This window comes from Siphateles boraxobius, unplaced genomic scaffold, assembly GCF_051911475.1.
Source record: "Siphateles boraxobius isolate OS27281-9 unplaced genomic scaffold, OSU_SipBor_1 130, whole genome shotgun sequence".
Classification (NCBI taxonomy): domain Eukaryota; kingdom Metazoa; phylum Chordata; class Actinopteri; order Cypriniformes; family Leuciscidae; genus Siphateles; species Siphateles boraxobius.
This window is the reverse complement of record NW_027508734.1, coordinates 9,739,029-9,759,874: the sequence shown is the minus strand read 5'-3', so window position 1 is coordinate 9,759,874 and position 20,846 is coordinate 9,739,029. Positions and strand designations below refer to the sequence as shown.

Genomic DNA, 20,846 nt, shown 5'->3' with positions numbered 1-20,846 from the left:
TTCAGTATTCTGAGCATAAGAAAATAATATATGAATTAGATAGATAAAACAACAGACATACAGACAGATAGATAGAACAACAGATAGATAGATAGATAGATAGATAGATAGATAGATAGATAGATAGATAGATAGATAGATAGATAGATAGATAGATAGATAGATAGATAGATAGATAGATAGATAGATAGATTGATAGATAGATAGATAGATAGATAGATAGATAGATAGATAGATAGATAGATAAAACAACAGATAGATAGATAGATAGATAGATAGATAGAACAAGATAGATAGATAGAACAAGATAGATAGATAGATAGATAGATAGATAGATAGATAGATAGATAAAACAACAGACAGACAGATGGATAGATAGAAAGATAGATAGATAGAACTAGATAGATAGATAGATAGATAGATAGATAGATAGATAGATAGATCTGATCCAGGGTTATGTAACATAGAACATTAATTATCAGGCTCGATCTTCTTCCTGTAGAGGAAATGACCTGGTCTTAGGAGGGACCAGATGGTCTGTTAATTTGTATGATGTTCAAATTTTAATTCAGAGCGAGAGCAGCCCATTTGCCATATTAATAGTTTCTGTCTAGTGCATATTTTGGGCCATTTTGAGAATACTGGTGTAAAATGACTGTCTACCAACAGTTTTGTCAAGTGATAATATATATATATATATATATATATATATATATATATTTTGGACATTTCAACAATTATGCAAAATAATTGTTTAATATTGTCCATATTAAATTAATATAATTAAAATGTGTTACATATATTGGTCCTGGATCAGTCATAAGCCACAAGGTAATTGCCCCAGGAGTGTGGATCATGCCTGTTGTTTTGATTTTGGTTTATAAAACTTTTAGTTAAACATCGCCCCCTGCTGAGTATGATATTTAGTGCCTGACTGACATTAGTAAACTATGCAAAAAGGGCCACATTTTGGTTGAGAAAATAAAACAAAAACTGCATTCAGACTGAAAGGAAAATAAATCCAAACCAGCATTTGCTTTTCTTGAGTACCTTTAATATTTATTCAGTATTCCAGCAGCTATTTAATATGCAAGAGTTGTTTTGTACATTTTATATTATACAGCAACATTAGTTCTCCGAGCTCCATTCTCTGTCTTCACAGTTTTCTGTCCTGGCAGAGATGCCATTTTCACTGTCTCCATAGCAACTATCATGAGGAACTTGGCTGGACAATAAATCAAATCATACAAGTGCAATAAAAGAAATTAAAAACTTCACAGTGGGAAAAAAAACCCTAATAGCTTATAAGAAAAAAGTTAAAGTATATTGTAAAAAAAAATGATACAAGAAAAATAATTACTCATTTACTTCCACAACATGCTTTTGGATGCAGGGGGAAAAGAATCGTGTACATAAAACACACACATACAGCACATCAACTATAAATGTAAGCTTACACATTTGCATGTACATACATGCAGACGTTTCGTCAACAGCTTTGTAAACAGGTCCACCATAGACCTACAGAGTACCGACCAGAAAGGCAACCGGAGACAGTTTGTCCACAGGATAGAACTTCAACAGACTTTAAAAGGATAGGTTAGTTGCTCTTAGTAGCCATTCAAAAGGCCAACACCTTCAGCTTTGGAGAATCTAAATCTTATTGGTTCCTAAACCGATGTTGTCACAATAAAACACCATGATTGAGCTTGGCTCAGTTTCACACAGTCCCTGTTCGGAACTCTCCGACAGCAAATCAGCAAAACAAATCACAAAGAAACAAGTTAATATTTTCACTAAATTTGTGCGTCGTCCGTCCATTGGCCGCCAGCTCAACGTTTCTTTAATACTGATTAACGACGCAGTTTCAGTTGAATGTCTCTCTCTCTCTCTCTCTCTCTCTCTCTCTCTCTCTTTGTCCCTGGAAAGAGATTGGTTCCCATCCCAAAATGAATGACAATACAGGTTTCTCATTTCGACAATATAAAATAATGTAAGAGATACAATAAAATAAGTACAAATATAAGTGGTTAATGTAAATACTGCAAACATCTCGAAAACTATGTTGTCAAATAAATACCATGGTAATTACTGGAATGTATATGCTAACAAGTGCCACTATGGGGCAGTAAACATTCACGTTCCGGCATCTAAAACTGCAACTGGAGCTTCAAAGTTGGCAAAAAGTGGCGGCCTCGATTGCACCAAGGACGTAATCGCCTCTGTGCCGAATGATACAACTACATGCACAGAAGTACCTTTGTTTTGCGTATCCTTCACAGAACTACATTACATTATATGGTGGAGCAGACACCGGCATCTATGTCTGCAGCCCACTAGCGACAAAATCGCACTGTACAAATCGAGTTTTTGTGGGGTAAACGGGTCCTTCGAGTTTTCGAAAAGATAACGGCTCCACCACAATAGCGCGCACAGTGCAATGTTGTTTGTTGACTACAGTTCTTGCAGCTGGCTATCCCACTTCTGACAGGCTCGTACAGTTTCTTTAGCAGTAGGAGGGCTATTGTCACTGAAAGAAAAACGTTGAGCGATGATGACTTATAAACCTTTCAGAGTCCTTAAGCTTCGTTTTGTTTCGTTTTTTGATTTCGAAAGTGTCTCAGGCATTCTGAAAAACAAGAGCTGGGAATTGAATTCAGATTTGGCAACACTAACACAAAAAACATCCAGTCTTTGTTGTCCGACTTGAATTTTCAGTCCCTCAGACACTCTTCCTCAGTGATGCCTTGCGCCCTCAGCTCCTCTAGGACGTTGTCAAGGTGGCCGGAGTCTGGGTAACCGTGGCCGGTCAGGTTGGAGCCGAACTCGGTCTTGTGATGCACCTCGTTCCAAATGACCGTATCCGTCTCTCCTGTAGTGCTGGATGTGCCCACCGAAAAGATGAGCCGACGGTCCCAAGCAACCAGCAGCAGCTTCAGCACCTACAAGAGCAGGGATTGTTTAGAATAAAAGTTGAAAAACCTTTCATTTCAAGGTTGAATTGGAATATGTACATTAAAGAGGACCTATTATGCCCTTCTACAAAGTCTTAATTTTGTTTTTGGGCTCTACTAGAAAATGTTTTCATGCTTGAATGTTCAAAATACATTACTTTTCATATATTTGGGGCCTAAGCACCCTTTTATATGGTTGTATTTGAGGGACTCTGTTAGTGCACCCCTTTTAACCTACAGTAACCAGTTTTCATACACTTATAGATCTCATCGGGCCAAACAACTTTCACACTCTAAGTCATAAGCTTCGCCCAACAGGAAGTCGGCTATTATGGGTTGTTTGAAAAACACACGCTCTGGTGTTTGATATACTCCTCCTAGGCAATTCATCTGATCGCCACTATACTCAGTCAGTATGAACACAAGACATTGAGGATGCTAAATTGCGAGCAACTTTTTGATATCACGAATGGTTTGGCCATGGCGAGGCAATACATTTATGGCGAAAAAAAGGGAAACAGGAACTATGTTATAACTTCTGCATACATTGATTGGTTTTGAGGAATCTTCAGCTGTGTGTTCGTTGTTGGAGGCTGATCACATGGATGTGACTATTGTAGGTCAAAGTCATAGCGCCACCAACTGGCAGCAGGAAGTATGCCAAAAATGCTTTGAAATCGCACTCTTTAACCCAATTTGTTTCAAACTTTGTCAAAATAATGTCAAAACACCACAGATGTGCGTACACATGTGAAAACATTCTTGATATCTTGAATACTGTAGTCATGGTGATGTGTCAAACTTTAATATTCTTCTGGGTGTTTTTGAGACTCTTAGCATGCTTTAAATTACATGAAACTCGACACACACATCAGTTGTTGGCCAGTAGACATCGGCAAGAGCTTAGAAACGGGTGTCTAAGAGGGGCTCAGTGGCGCCACCTTTTGACTAAGGTGGGGGTTTCGTTTTATCTACAGTATAGGCACCAAACTCTGTACATATATTGTTCTCATTGATCCGGACAAACTTCTAATTTACAATCATTAGCTCCGACCAACAGGAAGTCAGCTATTTTAGTTTAAATGTGGATTTTTTTAATCAAGCACTGAATTAATGCATTATGTGCAGGTTAAAGATATGCAGATTTTGTGTTATCTGGTTGAAAAAAAGAAATAAAATCAAATTTAATACATAGTACAATGCAATAGCTAATAAGAGTAATTAATTATGTCTGAAAACACCGTTGTCAGCAACAAGGCTTTTCTCAACCCCATTAAAAATGGCAGCATAAGCCTATTTTTAATGGGGTTGAGAAAAGCCTTCTTGCTGACAACGGTGTTTTCAGACATAATTAATTACTCTTATTAGCTATTGCATTTGTCTATATATAGAGAGAAAGAGCCACATAAAATACTACTTTCTGTCAGTGACTGTTTAGATTTGACATTTTTTTTATTTTGAATTTTCTGGCTCAACTAACTGGTAAACGGCCTCCAACTTATCCTTTGATCTCACTCTGCCTCTGTGTGTGAGAGTCTATTTTATACTTTTTATGGTTTAGAGTTTAACCCATTCATTGCAGTGTGTTTTTTCCTGCATTAAGGGATAAGAAATGTCTTAGGCCTTCTCTTTTACGATCAATTTGAATGACAAAATAAAAGCATAGATCCAGTTCATTTATGGTGCACTGACAATCTAGTTGTATTTAATTAGTTTAATAATTAGGTAAATAAAAATATAAAAAGACCTTAAGATAAATACTTCTGCACTTAAAAAATTTGAGCTGCAAATGATAACTTCACGCTCATTTCAAATTGATCTATGCTGCTGAGAACAGTGTTTTTAGACATAATGACTTATTTTATTAGGTACTGCATTTGGATATATATATATATATATATATATATATATATATATATATATATGATCAAAATCTACTTTGTCACAGTTTAGAATTTTTTTTATTTATGTTTAAAATGTTGAATCTTCTGGCTCAACTGACTGGGAAACAGTATCCAACTGATCCATTGATCTCATTCTGCTTGTGTGTGTGTGTGTGTGTGTGTGTGTGTGTGTGTGTGTGTGTGTGTGTGTGTGTGTGTGTGTGTGTGTGTGTGTGTGTGTATTTTATACTCTTCATTGCTGTGTGATTCCCCCTGCATTACAGGATAAGAAATCCCTAAGGATTTAGGACAGGGACCGGAAACGTTGGTCCTGGAGTGCCGGTGTCCTGCAGAGTTTAGCTCCAACCCTGAAAAAAAAACTCACCTGCCTGTAGCCTTAAGCCCTATTCGGACGGTAATTGTTTCTCATGGGGACTTAATGTATTTTCAACATTTACAGGGGCTAGTTTGTGATTTTATTGCCATCTGAATTCAGAATGTCAGTGTTTTGCTCCAACCAGCCGCATAAAAATCCCTACTTTTTTGCTTCTTGACAAACACCAAGGTCGTGTGATAATTGAATTGCCTTCCTAATCCACATCTCAGAGTTTACAAGAGATCACTTTAAAATTCACTGTTTAAATCCTTTTTGACCACTGCGGAGCACAGTACAGTAACTGTTGCGCTTCACTGTAATTTACATGCATTTTACAGATGTACACTTTTATTACTGAAATGCTGCAGAGTATTTAAAAAAACAAATTTTCATCACCGCTCCACCTCAGCCTAGTGGGAGCTGTTAAAAACAATAAGGAGAAAGAGAAAAAAAGCATGTAAACATTTGAAATGGGCCGTTATTGTGGCAGCAATACATGCAATACAATTTTTAAATATGCATTATCTACAATTATATATAAACCAAGCAGCTTTATGTTTACCTCGTGTAAATAAGAGGTTGCATTAACTTATTTTTGCTAATTTCCCATTTTTTCCCATTCTGCTAATTTCCATTTTAAAATGATAAGTCAATACCTATAACTTCTATAAGTATATAATTAAATAATAAATAGGACATTATTTTCCTATTATTAAATTAAATGGGAATTTATTCTTATTATTCCAAGCATATGACATTTTATTTACAGCAGACCATCATGCGACTGACACCGTGAACAGCAGCGAGTTCCCAGGTTCGTAGGATCACAGAACTCGCTCCTCCACGTGAATAAATCGCCATCCGAAAGCATGAGTTTTATCACTGAGGTGCCATGCACATTTATTTTTTTTACAGACGTCCACATTAGAAACAATTACTATTGGAATAGGGCTTTAGTAATCCTGAAGACATTGATTAGCACGTTCAGGTGTTTGGTTAGGGTTGGAGCTAAACTCTTCAGGACAGCGGCACTCCAGGACCGACATTGCCTATCCCTGACTTATGATTAGTTTTAATGACAAAATAAAGGCATATAAACAGTTTATTTGTAGTGCATTGATAACATCGTTTTATATAATTAGTTTAATAATAAGGTTGATAAAAATATTTAAAAAAAAAAAACCTTAAGATAAATACTTCTGGACTTGAAATGATAACTTCACATTCATTTGAAAGTGACCCAGAACATCCTATGACATAAAAATCCATCTAAATTGAATTGATCTCAAGGATGTGGCTTTTGTGGCTTTTTGTGCTTTGTAACTTTACAGACCTTTCATGCTCAAACATCAACATTACACACACAAAAAAGTAGAAAATGTAAAAAAAAAGCATAAAAGGTCCTCTTTAATTAATAGCAGTAGATGAATGAGAATGCGTTTGTGAATGTCTGGACACTCACCAGACGGCCTTTCTCACTGTCAGGGAGGTAGCAGTGTCTAGGAAATCCACGAGCTGTGAAGGGCTTCCCTGGATTGGGATGCTCTGGACCCTAAAACAATCACAGACCGAGCCGTTTAGACCTACATTGTAGTTATATAATTATGCATGCAGTTATATAACACTGCAGCAGTGCAATATACGATGTAGGTGGCACAAAAGCCAATATGAATGGATGCTCTGGACACTGCAGCGGTTTTTAACAAGCTCTGTTGTAAGTGAGTGACTCTTACCTGAATGCCAGGGGGTATATTGTAGATAATCCGGATGGTTTTGCAGTCGGGGTGTCCAGGAAGGGAGTGAGGAATGACGTGGTATTCCATCTTGCCCGGTGGCTGGTTGCCGGTTTTAACACCGTAGATGGTTTTGCAGGTGGGACACTGAAGGCTGCCGTCTTTGTTGCCGTTGTTGTACATGGCCACCAGGCACTGCAGGTGGTACTGATGTCCACACTGAGACAGACGACCAACAGACTCTGCCCGAGAAATGCCACCGACACCTGGGCCTTTATAGCCAGATGGACCACAGAGAGACTCCATACAGATAGTGCAGTCCTAAGAAATATACAAATTGACAGAGAACAAGAAAACAATTTGTTTAATTAAGTTTAGTTAATCTAATGAAAGATGATATTTAACTGTATATATTATATCTTAATTATTATTAAAAATATCAATCATGTTTGTTCACCTCCTCAGGTGGGTTGCGGACTTTCTGGAGATATCTTCTAACAACTTCTTCTGAAGTTCTACCTGCTCAAATGAAAGAAAAAGTAAGTTAAAACAAATGAGGATTTAGAGAAAAAAACTGCCACACATTTTATTATTATGTATTATATATTGATATACATACACAGACAACTGGTCAAACGTTTGGAATAATTATTATTTTTTAATCTTTTTGAAAGTCTGGTCTTCTGCTCACCAAGGCTTGTTTGATTTCTGTTTTCTATTTTAATATATTTTGGGATTTAATTTATTCCTATGATGGCAAAAGCTGAATTTTCAGCATCATTACAGTCTTCAGTGTCACATGATCCTTCAGAAATCATTCTAATATGCTGATCTCTCTTTCTTTTCCTATATATAGATAAAAAGATAATATATATATATATATATATATATATATATATATATATTTATATATATTAGTGCTGTCAAATCGATTACTTGCGATTAATCGCATCTAACATAAAAGTTTGTAAATATATAATATATGTGTATATGTATGCATGTATACATGAATGTATATATTTATACATAACACACACACACACACATATATATATATATATATACATACATAAATTACATACACTCACATATAATAATAATAATAATTCATTACATATATATACATTGCTTTTCTCTGCATTCAAAGCGCTTTACATTGGAGGGGGAATCTCCTCAACCACCACCAAATTGCAGCATCACCTGGATGATGCGACGGCAGCCATATTGCGCCAGAACGCCCACCACACACCAGCTTACTGGTGGAGAGGAGACAGTGATGAAGCCAATCAGTATATATATGTATGGGGATGATTAGGAGGCCATGATGGACAGACGCCACAGGGCAAATTTGGCCAGGATGCCAGGGGTTACACCCCTACTCTTTCGAAAGACATCCTGGGATTTTTTGTGACCACAGAGAGTCAGGACCTCGGCTTAACGTCTCATCCGAAGGACGGTGCTCTTTGACAGTATAGTGTCCCCGTCACTATACTGGGTCGTTAGGACCCACACAGACCACAGGGTGAGCGCCCCCTCCTGGCCTCACTAACACCTCTTCCAGCAGCAACCTGGTTTTCCCAGAAGGTCTCCTGACCAGCCTCAACCCTGCTTAGCTTCAGTGGGCAACCAGTCTTGGGCTACAGGGTGAAATGGCTGCTGGAATATGTATATGCATATAATAGTGCTGTCAAACCAATTAATCACTATTAATCACGTCCAACAAAATGCTGTGTTTATATATATATATATATATATATATATATACAAACTTTTATGTTCGATGTGATTTATCGCGATTAAGGCGAGACACTACAGGTGAATAGGGTAACATTTTTAACTAGCAGATATCACCATGAAACTGTCCCAGCAAGTTTTCTGTAATTTAATGTTTAAATATGCAAATTAGGCATTATCTAATTAAATATGCGCTAATTTGCATATATTTAAAAAAACAAAATCTGAGTATTGGACAAAGCCAGGTTCACAATTCTTTTTTCATTGTGATCACATATTAGATGGGGGAAAAAATTACAGAGGGATTTATGGATATCTACTTTTGTTATCCTGTAAATCAGAATATACTGTCAATAGCATTAAAAAAATGATTTTCGCCATGTTTTTTGGAATAAAATGTTATATAAATCAGGCTAGGAATAATATATTTACAAATCCCTCAGTAAATAGCTTCATAATATGACTAGGTACAAGACTGAAAAGTTTGGTGTATATAGGTGCTACTGAAGTGGAGATTTCGGACTTGGAGTATGAAAGAAAAGTAATTCTGAGAAAACGGGCTTTAAAGATTTATATTGTATAACGAGATTGCGGATTTAGAGTTAAATCCCCACTTTCACTTTAACTTTTGGTTGCTGATAAAAAGGAAATGACCAAATTTGGATCCGACAGAATTGTTCAGGAGAGAGAGAGAGCTTTCTAACGGTGTGTGTGATGACAGGGTGCAGGCAGCGCTCGCGGAGCAGCGGGACAACCACCAACTTTTTTTTACAACGCCAACTTTTGATGAATTTAGGCGAAATCTACAGGCGCAAATGGACAAAGTGTAGTAAAATAAAGACCCAAATGTGTATTTCACCACAAGTCTGAAAGAAGACATGTTATTGAAGACAAATATCCCCAAATCTCAAAATTGACCAGTGGAAAAAAAGAAACAATGTTTTTGCCTGCCGTGTCTCGCCTTAATCGGTTTGACAGCACTAATATACTGTATATGTGCGTGTGTGTGTGTGTGTGTGTGTGTGTGTGTATATATATATATATATATATATATATATATTTAATAACTTTTATGTTTGATGCAATAATTGGTTTGACAGCACTAATATATATATATATATATATATATATATATATATACACATGTACAGTATATTTTATAATTTGCATAACCTAACCTTTGCGGGCCTGTTTCTTTGAGGTTTTCCGGCAGCAGTGGCCAAGGCCTGGCACAGGTTTGATGTCGCTCTTGCTGACAGGTGGGGGGTGGAGCACAAGTTTGGGTGGGCGGGTCAAGCAGACTGGGAGTCCAGCGGCGCTCATTAGGATCCCAGTGATACCTAACCAAAGACAAGAGAGATTTACATTTGTTTTGTATTAATCTATTTTTAGGTTCATTGTCTTTTGTTGCAAAATTATTCCAAATATGTTACTATATTTAATAATCAGTCGCTATTTATAACTTATTTGCATATTGTTTCTCACCTGCCAAAGCTGGATGGACAGGACTGGATCCATTTAAGTTCTTCACTGGGACGGTGGGGACTCTATAAAGGTAAAACAAAAGAAATAAGACATGAAACATGCTTCCACTACGCAAGCAACCACTCACTAATCAGACGCACCTCAATGGTCTTATCGATAATCATATTCTTGATCCGAACAGAAATAACCATGTAGTTGACACAGCTACACCTGATTGCGTACCACCCCTATCCTGACCCACAGACATGCCGAGTCATGCTGCAGTGTGTAAACTAGGTCACACCTTCTGTCGAACCCACTGCTTCGACTGACACTAACTGAACTGGCAGTGAATCAGCAGACAACAGCAGTGTACCGCACATCCAACCCTCGCATGACCTGATCACCTGTTGCCCATATGTGACGATACATAGACTGCAAGTTAGTACTTACTCAAACATTTCCATGCCATCTCACCTCAACATTACAGAACACGAGTAAAACTACAAATCTTAACCAACAGTGAGATTTTGAACGAACGAAAACTACTGTTGAACAAAGACGTTGGCATATAACTGCAATTAAAGGCAACTAATGTAAAGTTGTTTTTATGTTAAACTTAAAAAATAAAAACAAATGGCAATAACCATTGATAAATGACAATGTCTTTTGATGACAAAATTTTACAATAGGCTATTTTTCTGCACCTTATAATTGAGGGTTAGTTGTTAAAAACCATTAGAGAACTATTGAACAAACAAGACAACTAAAGCAACATGTACAACGATACTCACTGTTTCACCTTGATAACAGTCATGTCTCAACTATTCCGATGATCTCCAAAAAAAAAGTTTGAGTTAAAAAGGAAAAAGCGAAAGTAATGTTTGGATTCTTCCTTGCGTTCTGCTCTCAAACTTCTATGAATGTTTGGCAGTCTCTGTACTCAGTCAGATTGATTTGTTTTCCCCCCCTCTAGAGAGCCTGGAATCAATGTAGTTTTGTTCACAGATATCCTCTGTCTCTCTCTCTCTGAGTTGTTCTTCTTCTGGATGAGTTTTTCTTCCCTCACTCTGTCAGCTGTCGCTCTTATACAGCTAATCCTCGAGTTTCCATCTGTTGACAAGCAGCTAGGAAAGAAGGTGATCCACGTCACAGAGACCGGGATTACCTCTCAACGTCACACACTGACACACCGCCATAAGGTTCCATCACACTGGCACATAGTGCAGGATAGTTGCTCACACACACACACACACCATGTGTGTGTCCTGCACGAGTTCAAACATTTTGGTCATATATGGGCATGCACAGCCAGTAACTATATTGACACAGACACAAGGATATATATATGGATGAATCTCACAAAACCGGGATCATATCTCACCCCAAATTCAAAAGGAAAATAAAATCAGAAATTATATAATATAAAAAATATAATGTACTTAAAAATAAGCATAATTATATATTATATATTGTCATATGTAGTATGTATATATATATATATATATATATAAAATGCTTATTTTTTAAGTACATGAAATACATTTTTATATAATATTAATTATGATTAATTTATTTTACACACTGTATATATATATATATATATATATATATTAGTGCTGAATGCTGATAAATCGATTAATCATGATTAATGGCATCTAACATAAAAGTTTGTTTATATCATGTGTGTATATATTATTATATTTATATATATTTTATATGTATATACATACATACATATATATATGGGGGAAAATGTGATGAAACTGTCATCAAAATAATGTCACATTGAGAAGAAACTTAACTGTCGCAAAAATTGGCCTAATTTTATTCCAAAATGTGACCTGGACATTTTGTGAGATTCGCTCGTACAGTATACAAACACAAAGGCCGCTGGTGTGTGTCATAGTACGGGATGTTTGGAAAGCAAAAGTGATCAGTGAAAATCTTTGATCGCTCTAAAAAACTTTATGATTCTGATAACGGAACAAGGATAAACAATGATATCATAATCGTCATGAACTGTGACTTGTGTCCTGAATGGCCTGAAGAGTCCAGACTAAATGTGGAAACGTGTGTGATTATACGTGCTAGCAGAAGTGTTATTAAGGGTATACAAGCCGATCGTATGCACGTCACATCAAGTGCACGGAAACCTCGAGACACAGGGTCAGTGTGTGCAGACTGACGCGTTCACGGCGAGGTGTGAAGGTACATGTTAACACCAGGAAGATGAAGAATGAGTAGAGGAGGGAGTTGACGTGCATGTGCTGGGTGGGGGTGAAAGAAGGCGACCGGAAAATCTTCAGTCACGTTTGCTGCTGGCTAATCTAGCCGTATTAGCACAAAACCCATATGGCTGTAGGCGTAAGCACAACTCGCCTGATCAAACCACAGCCAGATGTAGCCATTTACCGACAAACATGAAGAGAGCAATGAAACACGGAAGGGAACAGGTGGAGAGGAGAATCTCTAACGTTAAGGGCTTGATGAAAAAAAGCTCACGGATTAGACCTTTGAACTTGATTTGGTCACAATCCTTTTTACATTTTAGCTTGTTGTTCAGTCGCATTTTCGACTGAATCCCATTTGCCAGCCCTTTTGTTTCTGTTACAGCAAGATTGAGAATTATTTCTGTGATAATTCGTTTGTTTCATAAAATACTCTGGTATCAGATGGTAATACCATGGTATTTTCATACTGTTTCAACCATGGTGCTGAATGATTACGATATTCAGATAGACTACAGTTAAAAGTTTATGGTTTCTAAACTTTTTATGTTTTTGAAAGGTTTTCTATTTTAGTATTTTTTTAAATGTAATTTATTCCTGTGATCAAAGCTGAATTTTCACATGATCCTGATCCTTCAGAAATTAGTCTAATATGCTGATTTAATGCTCAAGAAACACTTTTTATCATTATCAATGTTGAAAATAGTTGTGCTCAAGAGGTTTTGCTTAGCTTCTTTGCTTAGCAAAGAATACCATGATATATGTTCAAAAACACAGTATTAACATGGTACCATTTTGGCACATTTTGAAAATGAAACCTGTAAAGCTCTTTTAATATTCTTACCATAAAACAATCCAACAGAGTTCAAACAAATCACACTAGCCTAACATGATTTACGGAGTCAGCAAAATCATGATGCATACTGGGCGAAAATTTTTTTTTTAAAACAATGATTATGTGTCGGAAAAAAGCACGTGTCACGTTTTGACAGTAATGCTTAACTGTACTACTAAAGTGCTAAAAGAAAAGAGAGTGAATCCATTGTATGGATCTAACATCCGTTGCAAGTGTACCAGAAAAAGATCAAGGAGGTTTAAAGGTGAAGGGTCATATTAGAGCGAGAGAGTGACGTCAGGCTCAATTACGTCCAGCTATAGGTGCTATATGGGATCCCTGCTTTCACTCGACGCCCACTACAAACACACCTAAAAACTGAGCATGACTGAAGAAGAATTAAAAACACTCACAGGGATAAACGTGGTGCCGCTAGCCTGTTGCAGAAACACAACTGAAAATAAATTTGAATATAGAACAAACAAACATGCAGTCATTGCGATAAACAACTAATCATTTTCACCATCAACTAAACACCAACAAGAACTGACTGAGAAAAATGTGCAAAAATGTTACCTTTAGGGGTACAACAGCTTGTCACTGGGGCTGTACCCTTAAAAGTACATCTTTGTACCTTATTTACCTCTGAAAAGTTCATAATCCAGACATTTATCAGACTCTCCAGACAAACAGAGAGTTTTATTTATAGCTCCCTCTAGTGGTTTAAATATAGGCTATATAGATATATAAACACTTGAGACTGTATTTGCAACACTCTGTTAATTACCACAACAACAACAAAAGAAGCTCATTATATATTTTGCAATAACAGTAATGCACTTGCATTGAATATCTAGGGGGAAATACATTTAGGAGGGTTTAAGACAAGTTTTATGTATATTGTGTATTTATAATGCATTTATTCTTGCGCAATGTCTTATGCCGACACTTTGACTTGGGTCGGGTGCATTACTGTAAAGATGATTTTTGTCTGTTTGCCGGTGAAATAATATTCTGAGGTAATAAAAAGCAGCACGAAAGCTATTTAGGACCTGGAACATATCGGTACAAAAAAACAAGTAAATCCTGTCTATTAGCACTCCTTAACAAATGATATGATACTGTAAATATACACACTGGGGTCCAAACGTCTCAACACAGGTGAAAATGTCTCGACTTTGCAGTTAAAAATTTATTAAAAACAATGTTCGCTATAATTTATAGTTTATTATTTTTTCCTCTCAATTATGTCATAATAACAATGTTGGGCTATATCGTTTAAAGTTACGATACATTTTCTCGTAACGAGATGTCATGGCGTTAAAATTATATATTTTCTCGTAATAATGACATATGTCATAAAAACAACGTTTTTATCATTATAATGGGATATATCGCTAAAACAACATATTTTGTACATGGCAACGTCACAGTCCGCGTGTCATCACATCCAGCTTCGATTTGTAGCGTAATCGAATTTCCGCCTGCATTATTGTAAATTGACGGTCACCAATTTTGAAAAGAAAATTTTACGTACTTGGACTAACCTCACTTTTTTTCAGGCCAAAACGCAGAAGTCAATGGGTTTTTGGTTAAATGGCTCAAATAAGGTCTGTGGTGAACACAAGCTCAAGACACTTTCACATGTTATTCGACGACATAAAATACATCAGTATTACCCCACTCGTGATTTTTTGAAGCGTTTACGTGTCTAGAAAAAGTCGGTTTCTTACAAGTGGCTAAATGGGTCTACAGAGGCTGTCGGGGACATTAAACAGGTAAACTCAGTCTGCTTAACAGTATCATTATGCTTATGATTGTGCTATAATAAAATAGTTAAATTAAATTAAAATAGGAAAATGTTTTTAGATAAAAACTGAAAGAGTTGTCACTATCCTTAGGGATTATGACGTTGAATTCGTGGGACCGTGGTATAGTTCGTTTATAGATACCTTTAGCTTTTTACTTCTGGCAACTGCATTTAGGCTTCAAAATTCATAAAAGTTGTGTTTATCTGTGATAATTATCTTGATGGGAAAAAACGTTCAAGTATCATAAACTTTTGTTGATCACAGAGCTTGTTTTTAGCGATAGTCCAAAAGCCTATGGGAAAATCCTATTGGGCTTTTCTCAAGGGAACCAGTGTGATGCGAACTGCCGGTTGACCTACAAAGTGACATCATACCTGTATCACTCTATAAACATAAGCATTGGGCACTGCCATCCATACAGGCTACAGCAGAAGTTATTTTACTATATTATTTGAAGCTTCCACTTTTGAAACGAGGACTGTGATAAAGGCCTATTTCCCACGTTATCACGTCACGTGCAAAATATGTAAATTTAACGATATAATATCTTGTTATAATGGGAAAGCATATAATCTTTATGACACAATATCATGCTGTTATTAAGAGAAAATGTATTGTTTTAATGAAAAAAATGTTATTTTAATGACACAGCATCACGTTATTACGAGAAAATATCTCGTTATAATGACATAATTGAGTGGAAAAAATATATGTGGCAGCCATGTGCCACTGTAACAATTATATTATCAGGAACTAAAACAAACAATGATTTTCAGAAATTTAGCAATTGGTTTGTCCCCTTTCACTTCAATGACAGACCTAGAAATATGCATAAACCTAGAAATATAGCAGAATCTGAACCTAACATATGCATTCTAGTTCAAATTCGATAAGCTTTCTAGTTTAAATTCGATTTTACATTCAGGGTGGTCAGACTTTTGGACCCCACGGTACACCACTGTTCAAAAGTTTGGGGTTGGTAAGACTTTTTAAGGTTTTTGAAAGAAGTCTCTTATGCTCAGCAATGCTGCGTTTATTGATATATTGTAATACGTATATTGTAACAATTTAAAATAACTGAAATCCATCGCATCCATCCGATCCAACATTCTGGCACAATCCAACACTGACCCCAAACTTTTTAGTGGTAGTGTGGTGTATATACAAAAGATATATGATATACAAGATGATACTGTTTATTCACAAAACCACAGAAGTGTTACATGATACTGAGCATTCATGATTGCCATTATAAGATGTTTCTGTGCGTGTGCATGCTTGTAAAAACCCCCATCTGATACTTTTCAGTATGCCAGTGCACGCCTGAATATGACGTTCGTTGGCTCACTTCACTTTTCATGGCTCACTCCTCATCCCAGTCATATGCCACTACGCACAAACCTAAAATCTGCGCTCCTCCAGTCTCTGAGACAGACGTTTGTGTGTACAGGACAGCGTCTGAGTCTCACACAAGCACACACACTCAAAACAAACACTTGCTCAATCAAGCAACTATTCCCAAACCTCCTTCACACAGACTACCAAATCTCTTACCCCTCTTCTGTCTTTCCACTGACATCCCCCCCACCCTTTAACTGCATTGTGTTGCAAATATAAAACTCAAGCTGCCCGACTGCCAACAAAGGTTGCCTTGGATACGCACTCCGCGCACACACACATTCTCGAAAACACTTGCACAATAGAGCTAAAGGGGCCCCCAGGAATGAATGGAGCCTGGGAACGGGGAACAGGGAGAACGGGACAGAAAGAAAGAGGTGGGAGTCTAATGAACGAGACTGACCTGTTGACACTCATAGAGGACTCCCATCGACCAGCTACGTCTAGAAAGCTTCCTTTCATTAACTATTCTCTTGCCTTCATGAAGCCCACAGGCCACACAGTTTTTCCAAGTATAATGTGACATACACAGTACCGTTCAAAAGTTTGGATGTTTTAAAAAGAAACCTTTTTTTTTTTCTTCAGCCATAGATGCATTAAACTGAAAGGCGTTTATAATGCTACAAAATATTTACATTTCAAATAAATGCTGTTCTTTTGAACTTTCCAGTCATCAAAGAATCCTGAAAAAAAATGTAATATGGTTTCCATACAAATATTAAAGCTGCAGTCCGTAACTTTTTTGAGTTAAAAATATCCAAAATAATAATAATAATAAAAAACATAATCATCCATTGTTCAAAAATATCTGCTTACCTTTTCTCGATTCAAAACGGTTAGCTTGTAATAATGCTTTTAATTCCAGTGGTACTGGTGTGTTTCCGCGGGAAATTCGAACATGTCTTTGCGTCATTACGTCACGTCCGTGCACATGAAGAAGGAGTCCCGGCAAGCAGGCTATATTGCGTGTGATCATGTTGGAGGTGGACATTTTTAGCCTTTTCTCATAGCACAATAATTAAAATTATGGCGGATCTAGAAAGGAATCGACAATCACCAGTGACAACTGTAGATTCAACAGTTACAACTGTAGATTCAACAATTGTAAAACCAAAAAGAATTTGGACTTCTGAGTGGGTAGAGAAAAAAAGAGACTGCAACCGTGGCCTCGCGAAAACAAGAATAAACATCGGCAGGGCTTTTGAAAGGTGGCATGAACTCCGTGACTTGAAGGGGTTCAAAACGGACGCAGAAACGGCTTTTTTTCTGCTGGATAGGTAAGACATTTCAATAGTTCGTGTAACGGCAGCACACTTGTTCTCTTAATTCACGCAGTTACGGAGTTTCCTTTGTTGTTGCTTTTTTCGTTTTGCTATTAGTAATTATGAATTATTTTGTGCTAGCTATGAGAGGGAGCAATTCACGTCTACTCCAAGAAAACAAAATCCGCCTCCTCCGTTGTCAAGCATTGGAGCTGAATCAGATCGGTAAAGTGAAAATTTTCTTGTCGGAAGAGTTATATTATGTAAAACACATTTATGCATAACAGTGATTCAGTTCATAAACCTTTTATTTCATAGCACTATGACACTAGTATGTTACTAGCAATGACACATGTATGTTACTTGAAATTATATATATTCCAGTTTTAAATATGCATCGGATTACAGATACGTTTGTTTGTTTTAAAAAAAAGAAAAGAAAAAAGAAAACCAGTAAAGAAACATTAATTTCATGGTATGAAAATTAGAAATTAGACTGTACAGAAAGGGTAACTGAACTACAGGTAATCATAATAAACTTGTATTAAATGTAGTCATGCAATGCTGATGTTGTTAACATAAAAAATTTCTAAATAATTCGCGTGATAACTTGTAGCTACTGTTTGACATAAGATAAGTGATCGTTATATTTAAACAGCGCGATTTACTTCATTGTTTTTTCCCCCATAGTTGATCAAAACAAAAGTGGATGTTACTTACTTGTTCAGATGACATTTCCATGTGAAAATTCTTATGCTGGTCAAAATAATTCTGCGAATTACTGCAGTTACAGATTTCGAACAGAGATGGCGACAAAGAGGAAAAAGCTACAGACTGTAGCTTTAAGCAGCACAATTGTTTTCAACATTGAAAATAATAAGAAATGTTTCTTGCGCATCAGAAAACAGCATATTATAATGATTTCTGAAGGATCATGTGACACCGAAGACTAAGTAATTATGCTGATTTGATCACAGGAATACATTTAAAATAGAAAATTGCTATTAAATTGTAATGATATTTCACAATATTTCTGTTTTCACTGTATTTTTGATCGAATAATTGCAGCCTTGAGGAGAAGAAGAGATTTCTTTCAAAAACTTTTGGTAGCAGAACAGAAGTGTAACATAATGTAACACTGCTATTACTTTCAGAGACTCACACTTTCTGATCCTAAAGTCTAGTATAACCTAAACATGATCCTCAAAAACTATGCTCCGTTCCAGACGTCGGTCGGAGTAGTGTTCATTTCGTTAAAGTCCCCCTGTAGTCAATAATTTTATCCCTTAAAAATCATGTTTGATCACCAAAAAAATTAGAAAAAAAAATTTTCCTGTGAAAAAAACAATTCATGCCTTAAAATATGTACATGCAAAACGGGGCGATTTTAAAATTGTCGGACGATTTTCCAAACCTGAGAGACCCCACACACGGCGATAAAAAATCAAGGGTCTAACAGTTTTGGTCGTACCGTGTGTGGTGCGCAGCCACACGGCAAAATCAACACATCACACACAAACCGATTTGACTCCCGAGCATTCCCAGGTCAGACGGAAAATCTTGCAAAATCCCTAGAGATCAAACGTGACTTCAGAGTAAACAATCATGGCGGACGAAGAGGATGCAGTGGCGATAGTTTGTAGTTTGTTTTTAACCGGAAAAAAAACGTGATCAAAAGAAAAGGCGATGGTCAAAGAAGTGGAGACAACGCGAGCATGGACTATGCTTGCTACATCATACGTACTACACAGATTAATTACTGTTGAAATAAACGTTCATATATTCGTTTCCATGTACGTCCACCGGACTTTCTGGTGCGCCATGCCGCCGGCTGTTTTGATTTAGTTTCCCGGTGCTTCCTCTGCGCCTCGTCACCTCGCTTTCTGATTGGCTACACGCCACAGTCCACAGGCTGCATGCTCGTTTGTCCCCGGGGGACACCAAACACGAGGAGAAATCGGCCCCAAAAAATCCAACATGTTGGATATCCCCGATTTGAGATCGGAGCGGTCCCGACGTCCTTCCGAGCAGACGAGAGCACTCTTAACACACCACACACGGCAGGAATATCTGATCAGATTATTTTACGATAATCAGAGCATCCTTAAGATTGTCGGAAGGGGTAAATCGGGGCTAAAATCGGTCCTAATTATCCTGCCGTGTGAATCAGGCTTAACTCATGAATATATAGGAGGCAATGAATATGCAAATTAGCCCCGCCTCCACTCACTCACTCCCTCCAGCTCGGAATATCTGATCCACTCGCTCAACTTTACTGTAGTAAATGCTTCACGATGGCACGTATTGGTTTAATTCAGCCATATATGCTAGAACCAAAAACTGATTCAGAAGAAGTGGAAGAGTGAATTACACAGGCTCGTACAAGTCGATGTATCAGAATGGTAATGCGTTTTATGTATCACTCTCTACAATGTTGGACATATAACAGTAATTAATATGCCTTTTGCTTGACTACGTTATCTTATACAGTAATTCACCCAATATATTGGTACAAGACATGTAGCTTTAATGCTTGCAGTTGCCAGATTTCAATACTCTAAAATCCCTTAATCAGGATACATTTTCTGCCCGGTGTTTTACTTAATCTTTGCAATCTGGCAACCATGTGCACCGGCTGTCTCTACACTGCGGAAGAATCACGAATGATCTGAAAACACAGACAAACAAGTAAGCTGGAGTTTAGCCATCTCTACTGACATATTCTGCTCAAATGAAAGTGTCATTCAGACAGTCAGTGTTCGTTTGCACTGTTTGCAGCGACTAAATCTGAGATCAAACCTTCTCAGTAAAGAAACTTTACTAAATCTAAACATGGATCTCGACTATATTGTTTGCCAATGCCATTGTTCTTGCTGAATAAATGCACTAAAGAAACTCCTGTGTGACAATGAAAAGTCTTTTTTTGCTGTTGTCTTAAGAAAACATTAATGTAATCTGCAATTATTGAAACTTTTGATTTTTGAGAGAAGTTTCTTGCGGTTTTCATTATGTAGACAGCGTGGTCATTTATATGATAAATAGCCTATAATAAATCAAGAAACTAGATGAGGTAAAATAAACCATGCATGTCAGTTGACATTCTCTTGATTTGTGCTTATGGATGAATAATAGGTGCAATAATTCTGATGAAATGTAAAAAATAAT

General features: G+C 36.9%; 1 protein-coding gene across 3 annotated transcripts in view; it reads right to left on the bottom strand.

The window, feature by feature from the left end:
* Positions 1-1,032: 1,032 nt before the first annotated feature.
* The window catches only part of dtx4a (deltex 4, E3 ubiquitin ligase a), a 32,662-nt gene continuing 12,848 nt past the window's right edge, over positions 1,033-20,846 (bottom strand). For all 3 annotated transcript variants that reach the window (XM_077227781.1, XM_077227783.1, XM_077227782.1), the window contains 6 exons: positions 10,166-10,227; positions 9,859-10,020; positions 7,404-7,465; positions 6,947-7,267; positions 6,676-6,765; positions 1,033-2,942 (listed from right to left, as the gene is read on the bottom strand). In XM_077227781.1, the coding sequence (XP_077083896.1) occupies positions 2,715-2,942; positions 6,676-6,765; positions 6,947-7,267; positions 7,404-7,465; positions 9,859-10,020; positions 10,166-10,227 (925 nt within the window). In that variant the 3' untranslated portion in view covers positions 1,033-2,714. The remainder of the gene's footprint in view (positions 2,943-6,675; positions 6,766-6,946; positions 7,268-7,403; positions 7,466-9,858; positions 10,021-10,165; positions 10,228-20,846) is intronic.